This window comes from Theobroma cacao, chromosome 1 (assembly GCF_000208745.1).
Source record: "Theobroma cacao cultivar B97-61/B2 chromosome 1, Criollo_cocoa_genome_V2, whole genome shotgun sequence".
Classification (NCBI taxonomy): Eukaryota; Viridiplantae; Streptophyta; class Magnoliopsida; order Malvales; family Malvaceae; genus Theobroma; species Theobroma cacao.
Genome location: NC_030850.1, coordinates 5,928,709 through 5,941,201, shown reverse-complemented (window position 1 = coordinate 5,941,201; position 12,493 = coordinate 5,928,709). Strand labels below are relative to the sequence as shown.

At 33.2% G+C, this 12,493-nt stretch overlaps 1 protein-coding gene across 1 annotated transcript; it reads right to left on the bottom strand.

Moving 5' to 3' along the window:
* Positions 1,483–7,950, bottom strand: LOC18611661 (probable inactive receptor kinase At5g10020). Its single transcript, XM_018129995.1, has 3 exons — positions 6,719–7,950; positions 4,024–5,691; positions 1,483–2,325 (listed from the first exon to the last, which is right to left on the bottom strand). The coding sequence occupies exons 1-3, from the start codon at positions 7,653–7,655 to the stop codon at positions 1,748–1,750; spliced, it is 3,183 nt and encodes a 1,060-aa protein (XP_017985484.1). The 5' UTR covers positions 7,656–7,950; the 3' UTR covers positions 1,483–1,747.

The following is a 12,493-nucleotide window of genomic DNA, read 5'->3' as shown; positions in this document are numbered from 1 at the left end:
CTTTAAAAGTACAGATAAGATAAAAAAATTCTCTCAAAACACACTTTGGTCCTTTTTGTTTCAAAACGATATCTTTGATTTATTAATTATTAACATTGTTAGTCAACAGTTAAAAAAAAATACATAAATACTTTTAAAATACAAATGCCCACTTAAAAAAACTATTTATATTTCCTTTCAAAACTTAATAAAACTCATTTTAATATTTAACAAAGAAGAAAAAAACTTAAAATTTAATAGAATTTTAGAATGATATTTATGGATGAGATAATTTATCTTATTTTGATACTTAATAAAATTTAATATTTAATAAAAAAAACTTAATAATTTTTTTTTTAAAAAAAACAAATTTGATTTCATAATGAAAAAATATAAAGAGCTACCAACCATGATAGAAACAAAAACTCAAAAAATCTAAATCCGATCAACGAATGGAAATTCAAGATCTCTCCCCATGTTGCAAGAAGATTAAGATGTTTTCCCATCAAATCTCATGGCAACCACAAGAGCCCTTTCCCAACAGCGATACTGCAAGCACAACATCAGAAGCAAAACCTAGTCCCGACCCAATCTAAAACACAGCAAAATTGAATCAGGAAATCAAAAACGAAAACACTGCAGAGCTAAAGCCTCACAAATGGAAAACGAAACCCACTGCATGGTACACCATCGAACCTTTAAACTTTTGACATATAATAATCAAGTCAAAATCTTTATACGTCAACAAATTTTAGGTAAATTTTTTTTAAGAAAATAAGTAATTACAAGTAAGAAATTAATCTTTTGATCAAACAACATCAAATTTGAAATATCGATTATTGAATAAAAAATTTACTTTTAATACATCATTTTCAACGAAAAAAATTTTCCAAACTGTTGAGTTTAATGACAATAGATTGTACTTCAAAAAAGAAGTTTTTGATTTTAAAGGCGAATACAACTCTAAATTTTCAAGCCTTCAAAATTTTTTAGATTTTTTTTTCTGATTAAGGTTTTTGGAAGAAGGTTGAGCACATTTTTTTGGAAAAAGAATATGCTTAAATTCGAAAAACAATGAGTATTTATATTTTAAAATATTTATGTAGTATTAGATCTAATTTTTTTAACTATTGACTAATGGTTTCAACAGTATAACGGGCCCGGGCTGTTGTTAGAAGCAAAACAACAAAAAACAGAGATGCTACCATAAACATGGACAAAACAAAGCTTTAATGAGCAATGTCCTACAAATAAGCTGCCCTGCTTTTACCTGGAGGAGTGTAAGTGGGTAGTTTTCGTAACCTGAGCTCTGGAAAATGGCGGTCAACTTGAGAGTGGAAGTAGCAGCAGTTGATATGAAGCGGTGCGCCGCTAGTTTGTCCATTTAATATCATTTGTAGCTCGTGATAAGTTTAAGAACTTACCTAAAAGTATCTATGTTTGAGATTTGATTGTGTAATTAATGGTCGAAAAAGTGAGACAGATTGAAATCCTAAACAGAGATTGGGAAGAAAAAATCGCAACCTTCTTTTCTCAATTGAGGATCAAACCGAAAAGCACTGTCAAATAATCAATGGATCAGTAGTCACTTTACAGGAAAATTTTCAAGAAAATGAAATGTGATAACTTGCCCAAAATCACAAGGCTGAAAACCAATTGACGAGGGGAAAGAATTAATATGAAACAAAATTAAAAAAAAAAAAGGACAAAAATCAACAATGTGGTCGAGGAATGACAAAAATGAATTCCAGGACGAATGTACAAAATTTCAAAGGGATATTGAACAGAGATCCTCATATACTTGTCTGATGTTAGGCCTCTCATTCACAGGAAGAATACACCTGAGTGATATGGCAAGCAAATCATCCATCGCTTTCAAGTGTTCCTCCCCACTAGCAATGTCTCTGTCAATACAGTCCATTCCCCGTCCTTCTTGATCGCATAATCGAACCCAATCTGTCAGATCCACTGCTCCTGATTGACCTGATATTATGTCCCCAGCGCTTCTTCTTGTAAGCAATTCCATCAGGATCACTCCAAGAGCATACACATCAGCCTTAAATGATGGGACTGGCTTAGATGCAGCAGCAAGTTCTGGAGCACAGTACCCAAGAGCTCCCAGATTCAGAATTTGCTCTGCAATGCCAGTTGGTGTCATCAGCCGATGAAGACAATAATCGGTGAGGCAAGCATGGTAATCAGGGTCAGCAAGGAGTATATTTGTCGGCTTTAGGTTTCCATGTGGCAGCCCTCTATCATGGAGGTATAGCAGACACTGAGCAACTTCCACAGCGACTTTCAGTCTTTGGCCAAATGATAATGGGGAGTACCTCCGAGGAGTAGTCTCTGCATTAACATACATATACATATCTAGATTAAGCAAATAAAAACATGAAGGCATAATCTCAATGAAAGTATTATACCCTAATAATTACCATCTTCTCTTTCATTGGGTTTGGGAAAAAAGATCCCTAGTATATTGTTTCTAATCTTCAATTTGATTCAGCCATGAAACATTTAAGAACTTTAAAACCTAGTGTTTTTAAGACCAAACATGTTTGAATATTTTCTCCACATTTAACCTGTTAATCTTTAATCCTGATTGATCAAAGAGGCAGATCCCTCAGTTGCCATTCTTCATTTACAACAAGCAATGCAGAAGTAATGCCACAGTGCCAAGAACAGGTCAATGATCCATCTTTTGCTAGGAAGAAAATGCAAAAGGAATAGTCATGGGGGAGGGGGAAAAAAGGAATTTAAAAGAAGCTGAGCCACCGGATTAACACATTAGAGCCAAACTCTAAACTACATTCAAAGCATCTAGGTTTGTATTCCTCTTAAATTAATGCAATCATTTCTTGCCTACTGCCATGTTCTTTGACTTCCAAGAATTTGTACTAAATTTATCCTATGCTGATTGATGACAAGTTCATCAGGAGAGGATCCAAATGGGTTGTCATCTGAAATAACAGTTTCTGTTCTCCTTAAAAGTGAGGCATCCGATTTTGTTCTAAATCTGTCACCAACATTGATGCAAAGATATAGTACAAAACCATAAAATTAGATTTAATGCAATACAACCTAATTCATAATTAGGATGGTAAAGTCTAGCATCAGTAGTATTAAGAATAGTGGCAACCTAAGGTGATCATAGAATGAGCAAGAACACCTAATTTTATGTTTAATTGACCACCTTATATTAATGAACTGAAAAATTATTGCTACCAGTATGGTTCATTTGACACTGATCCAATATAATTTGACCTCCAAGGAGGTCAAAATCCAGTTAAGTATCAATGCATCACTTGCTTCTCCTAGACCTACTTCACAACAATCACAAAAAACTATCCTGTTTAACTTCATAATCATTTGATGATAAGCCTGCTACATAGGTAGGGCAGCACACTTTATCAAAATCTGTTTCTAGGTCCTGCTACAGATCTAAACAAAGTGAGATGAGGACTTGACTTTCTATTCCCGTACCATGCACAGTTGCACAAATACACAGAAGACCATATTGAATGAGTGAGCAAATAATACCCCTGTAAAAATTGAGGTAAGACAGCACTCAACAAATATCCCAGGAACGTAAAGTTAGAAATACTTCAAACTGACATCAAAAGAACTCATAACAGACATGTCAAGTGCAATAAACTGAATATGCACCATCTTGATTTCAGTGTCACCAAACCTGTAGCAGCTAAGAAAGAGTAAAGTACCAACAGCTAACCAAGCAATATTAACATGCAACAAATAATGTGCAAAGCTAACACAAAAGGAGAAAAAGAAGGCAAACAAGACCATAACCACACCCGAGCCTTTGGCTCATTGGTTGGTGCATGATCTCCCTGTTAAAAGAGTAAGATTCGAATCCCCCTTCTCCCAATTCCACAAAAAAAAAAAAAACAAGACCATAAACATCATAATCAGTGTGATAAGATAACTTCAAAGACTTAATGAAAATAAATGACACACAAACATTAAGATTTAGTTAAATAATCACAAAGAACAAAAGAAAAGAAAAGAAATATTAAAAGCTCTTACCATACAGATGCAGAGCCAAGCTATCACACTGTATATAATCTGCCAGAAGAAGCCTCTCTTGTTCCCTTGGCCCCCAATAGTATGCTCGGACTGGAACAAAGTTAGGATGCCTTACAGACCCTATCTTTTTAACTTCCTTAGCAAATTCTTTCTTATGTTTAACCAGTCCTACACGCAACCACTTCACAGTCAACATATGTCCATTATGCAGAGTAGCTTTATATAGAGTTCCATGGCTGCCTCTACCCAGAACTTCCGCTGGAGCACGAGATAACTCCTCAATAGTGAATGCTAATGAAGTATCGAGAAAGAACAATTCTCCAGCCAAACGATCAGGTGAGTACACATCCAATATCACCGGCTGTTCACATGCTTCTATAAAACGGGGTGATGATGGTAATGGAGAGCCAGGGGAGGATTTTCTCCCAGATGTTACTGACTGATTATCTAGTAGATTAGGGTTTACAGACGCTGAAAAGGTTGTGACTCTCTCTGGTGCACTGTGCTCAACAATTTCAGCAACAAATTCTTGCTGTCCAGACAATGACCTAGAATTTGAAGTAAGCAAGTGATCATTTGAAAAACTCAATGAAGTTTGTGGCGTCTGAGCATTTTGGTGGAACTTGAAAAGGGAATGTCGTGAAAGCCGGCCTAACTTTGCATCACCTGCAGTTGTTGTCTCAGTAAATCCACTTCTTCCATGAAATTCTTTAAGTTGTGCTCGGTGATATGCCAATAATACAAACACAATCATTACAGCAGCTACAACTGAGGCAACAATGATCGCTACTCTAATATTACCCTTTGAACCATGATGTCTCGCATGATCATTGACCTGATTTTGAGCTGAGTCTGTTGATGGCATACCATTAGGAAAAATTAGCAATGAGTTTCCAGGAGAAAATGAAGACTTAGGGAAGCCTCTCAAATTTTCAGGAACAGGTCCTGACAGATCATTACCAGACACATTAAATTCATTGAGGCCGGGTGAAAGCTTATCAGGGATTTTCCCCTTGAAGTTGTTTCCAGATAAATCAAGGTATTCCAAATTACTAAGTTTGCTTAATTCACTGGGCAGCTGGCCCGATAATTCGTTGTCTGCAAGACTCAGCAGCTTGAGTCTAGCTATGTTGCCAATCTCTGAAGGCAAACCACCTGTCAAAGAATTATTGGAGAGATCAAGAGACTCCATTTGTGGATAAGAAGACATAACAAGTAATTCATTAACACGTGAGCTTTGAAGAGGAATTGGCCCGGTGAAATGATTTCCTGAAAGATTCAGGTTTTTCAATGTTGTAGAAGTAAACAAACCACCAGGTATAGGCCCACTGAGTTGATTCAAACTGAGTTCAACAACAGACAATCTTGGACAGGTATCTAATAGAGAAGGCAAGGTACCGACAAGGGAATTGTTCCTAAGGTTAAATGTGTTTAAATCCTCAAAGCGAGACAAGTTTGGAAGGCTTCCTGACAACTTGTTTGAACTCAAATCAAGAACTATCAAAGAGGCTTCCCAATTCTGCATAACAGATATGTCACCAGAGATCATGTTGCTACTCAAATCGACTGTTTCACAGCTTCTTAGAGAAGAGGGCAAATCACCAGACAACTGATTAGAAGAAAGATTCAGAACCTTCAAAGTTGTAGAGTTAATTACACGAATTGAACCTGCACAGATTTGGTAAGATGTAAAATATCAGATGGCTTCAGATATGCAAACAGTCAAATGGGCACAGAGGTGAATTTCAGTGCAACATTAGGTTAATAAAAGAATAAAAAGGAGTTCATGATTCAATTTTCTCATAGCAGAATTATGTATCATCAACATAACACTAAAGCGCTGATTTTTGCTACAGTTAAACAACTCATTGATGGGATTCGTTGATTTGCATTTGGTGGATATCCATGAATGTAAGATCTTCCTAGTTTGGTAACCACTACTTTAAGCAAAAGCAAGAAGATTAGCTCAGATTTAGTAGATGACTAGTTGTTAAACAGCCTAACTGCCTAGAATCCCCTTAAGCAAGTATCTTATTTTGTTTGAAGCACTCCTATGATGCAGGAGGAGTGCATCGCACTCTTTCATCAATCCTCAAACAGTATATATAAAGCAAAAACAAACAAGAAATTTTTTTCTTCTATATGGTGTTAACTATATCAATTACATTATATCATTGCTTTTTTTAGGAACATCAACTAGTTAGACCAGTAGGAGCAAGGTCCTTTTTAATATCCTTTGCCAAATGTACTGTTTCCCTGGTGTTGTTTCTTTTTTCTTTTTCTTTTCAAAGCACATTCACTTGTCAAATTCTTTTATCTCATTGCACCTTATCACCCCAAAAAGTTCTACAATTTGATCAGGCAGATGATTTCACCATAAACTCAATCATCAAAATCATGGAATACAATGAGTAACACCTCACAAATCACTTCACATTCATAAACTTATAAAACGCCAATTTTAGAAAACTGTATGTAAATAGGTGCATGTTTAACTAACACTGCTTATATGGGAAAATCAGAATAAAATGAACTGTTGGCATTGGTCTCTATTATCTAACATCTATCAATAATTCAAATACAAAAAATAGATGCATATTTTTGCCTGAAAATTAGTAGTCTGTTGACTAAACATTCCAACTTCATCATCAAAACAATAGAATAAATGGAGAAAAAGTCAACAAAAAATCAGTACCCGTAAATCCATTGTGATTGAGATCCAACTCCTCCAACGGAACAAAACCCACCAACAATTCCTCTGGCACCGGCCCGAAAAGCTGATTTTTCCCCAATCTCAAAACATGTAAACCCGGCAAAGACCCGAAACTTGGCAACTGCCCAGTAATCCAATTATCACCCAAATCCAAAACCTGCAAATTCTTAAACAACCCAATTGCTTCCTCTTTTAAAAACCCACCATTCAGCTGGTTATGACTCAAGTTCATAAAACGCAGTGTATTAGCCAAACTGGACACATTCTCAACAGCCACAGACAAACCCCCGTAAAACTCGTTATAACTCAAATCAACGTGTTCAACGTTCCTTAACTCACCCAGTAACTCGCCTATATCCCCACGAAGCGCATTGTTGTGCAAATCTAACACTCTTAATTGCTGTAAATTTCGAAACCCGCCCGGCAAGCCCCCGGCGAACTTGTTACCCGATAAATTCAAGTAATTTAGCCCGTAGAGATCCGTGATCCGACCCGGGATCGTGCCGACGAACTGGTTATCGGACAGATCCAAATGCTGCAACGAGGTTATCAAGCCCAATGCGGGTGCGACCCGACCCGTGAAGGCGTTGCCTGACAACGAGAGGTTTTGGAGGTTCCGGAGAGGAGTGAGAGTGTGGAACTTGAGGTCGCCGACGAGTCCGAGACGATCTAAGTTGAGGGAAACGATGGAGCCAGAGTTGGGGTCGCGGGAGACGCCGGTCCACGAAGTCGGGTCGGGTTGAGTATCCGGATCCCATACCGAGAGTACCTTATCGAAAGGGTCTGTCTTGATGCCTTTCTTGAACTCGAGTAAGGATCGGAGCTCCGACGGGTCGAACCCAGATGCAGAAGCAAATCCGAAAAATAAGATTAATAAAAGAAAATAAAAGGAGAAAGCGAAAGAAAAAGAGAGATTCATTTAATTCATTGATTAGAAAATCCCAACCCAAAAAATAACTCCAGAAACTGAAGCAGCTTCTGCTTGAGAAAGAAAGTGAACTAGGGTTTGTTCGGGAGAGAAACTTGAAAGAGTTTTTATTTTCTTTTAATTTAAAAATGGGGGAAGCGAACTTCGTTAAAAATGGCGGTAGGGAGAGAGAGAGAGAGGTGGAGAAAGATGGTTGGTGGGAACGAGTAACTACAGTCTGTAAAGGTACAAGGGGCAAAGGGAGTTAACCTTAGCTAAAAAAGAGAGAGAGACTTGTGTCCTTTTCTTTCCATTTTTTCCCCATTTTGGGAGTTTTTGCAGACATATCTTACTTGCCCCCGCTTTTCTTTACTTACTACCCCTACTGCTGCTGCTGCCGCTGTTTCCTCCCCACTCACATGCCTTTTTCATCGCATTCTTTCCCTAACACTGTTAATTCTACGTTTCCTTTTTTTTTTTTTTTTACTGTTTCACTACCTTCCTTTTTTTACCACCAGTTTTTATCTTGTAATGTTTCTTTCTTTCTTTCCTTTCCGTTTTTATAGGATAATATTTGTTATCTAATTCCATAAATAATTAAACATTAATACTTAAAATTATTGATGTTTAGTTCTTGTCCCCTTTTTAATTTCCTTTTACCTGTTTATGACTTTATATATTTAGTAAAGTTTACGAAATACCAAACTTATCCTTTTCACTATTTTATTTACTCTAAGAAATATAAAAATGAATTCTTAATGATAATTATATTAAAAACATTTAGAAAAAGCACTCAAGTATTTAATCTTGTATTAACTGCATGCCCCCTTCCTAAAAATTGTAATTTGATAAACAAAGGAAAAAAAAAGTTGAAGGAGATCTTTACATAATTAAGTACTCTCTCTCAAATGGATTTTTTTTTCTTTTAAAAAATTTTGATTAGAAACTCTCAAAAATAGTTAAGTAGAAATATGATCTAAATTATTTACTTTTTACTTTGGTAGAAATTGCCCAATTGTATATGTCTTCCTCACTTTAGTTAATGTAGGGCCAAGTTAGGCTAGTTGATACTTTATCTAAAATCTAGCTCGACTCTCTTATTTAGACTCATTTAATTTAAATTTATTAGTTAAAAATTAAAAATAATTTTATATTTTGAAATATATTTTATAATTAAAGTTAAATAAAAAATTATCATTGATATAAAAATCATCCTATACATGAATTGAGAAAATTTTAAATTTCATAAAAGAGTTTATAAGGTTGTCATGTGTACATTAGATTAAAATTAATAAATTATTTTTTTAATTTTAATTTAATAAATATGCAGCAACCTTATAAATTTTTGTGAAATTTTATAAAGAATAATCCAAAAAAAATTAAATTAACGTATTGTCAACTTTGGAAAAAGTTGTACAAAAAAACCTTGGAAAAAGAAACTTTTTCTCTAAAAAAAATCCATGCACGGTAGTATAATCTTTAAAAAACATAGGGTTGGCTTCTTTTAGTTAATACTATTATTTATAATAATAATAATAATAATTTAGCAATGTGAGTGCTATCCTGCTAAACAAGATTAATTAATATATAATTCAACAAGATAAGATGTAATAAAGTTGGATGTAATTGGTGTAATTAAAAATAATTACTTGAGTACTTTTTGACAACTTTTGGCATTTTGTGGGTGGGAACCAAACCCGGTTTATTATCTTTCTTGTCCGTTAACGCCGTTAACTGGGTTTGCTCACTGGTATAATTCTTCCTGTTCTTTCCATGGACATATTTGGAAATGACCAATGTCCTGATCCTACAATTTTAAATATTAGAAAGATTTAATGCTCCTTTTTTAAGGTAAGTCGATGGCAACTGCCCTACTACACGGGCTGAAATCTGAATAACTGGGTAAAAATTTTCAAAATAGTTGGCTATATATCTCTGATTACAAAAAATATAATTTTTTTAAAATTATAAAAAATATAAATTAACATAAATAATAATATACATGACATAATGTTAAAAAAATTCATGTAAACTTTTATATTTTTATTACTTTTTATATATTTATTTGGAATCAAATAAATTTTTATATTTTTATTTTGAATCAAATAATTAATGATTGACTTAATTAATATTTTCATTTGTTATTTTATATCATATGATACTGACATAGTATGTTAACATATTATAATTGATAATGACATGACATGTTGATATATCATAATTGATAATAACATAATATACTAATTTGACATCATAATATGATAATGTGACATTTTTTACATTATAAATTAACGTCATATCTGTGTCATGTGGATATAAAATTATAAATAGTATTTAGACTAATGATAATTAATCAATTATTAATTATAAAAATTTATTTGATTTAAGATAAAAGTATAAGAATTTGATTGAATGTAATAAAATAATAAAGATTTATTTAAATTTTTTTGAATAATTTAAAAATTTATTTGACCATTATACCTATATATATACATATGAAAATACAATAATCAAACTAATTTTTTAATAAAATGCTTCTATTCATTCTCATATTTAACGAACCAAACTCAAATTCACTTTTTACAACTATTTATGTTGCAAATATAGCAATTATAAAATGTAAGGTAGAATTTTTTTTGGGGGGTGGGGGGTGTAAATATAACATAGTACATTCAATTATAATTGAATCTAGAGTCAAGAAAACTCTTTAACAGAAAAGATACAGGAAAAAGTACGAGAAGCGAATAGCAATTGCTACAAAATTGTGTACAACCTCAAGAAGGAAGGAATAGTTAATGAAATGAGAACTAAATCTATGAAAAGAAAAATAAAAAATATTATTAAATTTCTACTAGCAAAAGAGAAATGAAAGAGGATTTTTTTTTTTATTAAAGGCTAGTCAAAATTTATTCTCTTGGGTTACTAGCGGAGGGAATGGGAAGCTAGTAAGGGTCCTGTCTCTTTAAAAAAAATTTTAAAATTTTATATTATATTCTTGTTTTTTTTTAATTTTTTAATTTTGTCTTTAAAATAATTTTTTATTTGATGAAATATTTTATAATAATTAATCAACAATTAATTTTAATAAATTTAAAGGCTAAATTAAAACCTATTGTAATAAATTTTTTTTTCAAACTCTATTATCTCAAAACCACATGACAGATCTACTTCTTATTCGTCCTCTAAACGTAAAATCTTAACTTTGTCATTGATTCTTTTTTATGTTACATAGTGCTTGATTGCCTAACCTTTTGAAATAAAACGTGATTCATATCTGATAATGAAAAAACATTACGTGGATACATGGAGGATGGAGGGTTACTAAGTGCATGTAACCAAATCACCTGCGTGGGTACTCTACTGAAGTCGTGGAAAGATATATCCCAGGAATTAACTAGGTTCAAATCGAGGAATAAATCATGGCTAGTGATATGATAAAATAAACTGAGTAACTAACTCAATTATGACGTGGCATGGTCATTGTGGTGCATGGATCCTGCATGCAAAATAAAGGAGGTTGAGTATTTTAAACTCTTATACTGTGTGTGTGGACGGCAGAAAGGAAAATAGAGAGAAGGTGATCAAGGTGAGCAAAGACAAAGAGAGCGGGAATAAAAGAAATATTGCTTTTCCTTCTTATCTTTGGTATAAAAAAATAATAAAAGAAGATTGAATTTACAGAGAATGGAGAGATATAAATTAATCTATCCATTTTTCTTTTGTTTTTTTTTTATTTCTTTCCTACCAAACAAAAGAAAGGAAAGGATCGAGTGAAGGAAAAATCATTTTCCCTTATTTCTCTTCCCCTCTTACCGAGTATGGTGTGAAGGAGGTCTATAACTCGAATGATCCTAGGATGCTAGATCAGTTAAAAGAGTATCCTCGATAGCCTCAGCACTATGTTAATATGGAAGTTGGGGGCCTTTTCCTATGAGATTTTAATGGCAGCTATAATACAAGAACCAAGAAGGCCATACGTGTTGGTTAAGAATATCGTTGTAGATCAGCACCTATAATATGATACCATGTATCCCAGTCGAGCTAGGATTTTAGGTTTGAGAGAGTAAAAATAAAAAATTTAATATTTAGAGGGATGAAATTATAAAATTTGTTAAAAAATAAAGATAAAATTATAAATATTTAAAACAAAAATAATAATAAAAAATTATAAACTTTTGAAACTTTTGAGAACCGGGGCCCCTACTAGCCCTCCCCTCCCTCCGCCTTTGATGTATCCCCTAAGCAGCAATTATAGTGCATTCATTCAGTGGCGTACGTAGTCTGAAAATTTTTTCAATGGGGTCAATAGACTTTTCATATATATTTGAAAATTGTTGTATAATTACTTGATTAATTATCAAAATTATCCAATGTTATTTTCTTCTATATACATATGAAACAAAAAATCACTTATCAAACTACATCTCATTCCATTATGTAATAAATTATTCACTATTTTCATTATTGAAAAAGTTCTTTTTACACTCGTGAATTGCAATTGTCAACATAAGATTAGTTTTATATAGTAGCTAAATAATATCTTTCTTTACCTTCACTAATTTTTTGTCTACTACTTCTAAGAACAAAAAGAAAAATAAGTGATAGCTCTATTTTGATTAATTATATATATTGACCTCCAAATTTTTTCTATATAAAACATTGACCCTTAAATTTATTTTTTTAGTGGGATCAATTTAAATTTTATCCTATTCTAATGACTCTAGAAACAAGGATTACCAAGTGCCGAAAGCACTCTTATAAAGCAAAGAAAGAGTTATAAATTCATGGTCGGTGGGTTAAACATCAAATTGTGGTCTTCAAAGCTTACAACAGTTCACCACACTGTTTAA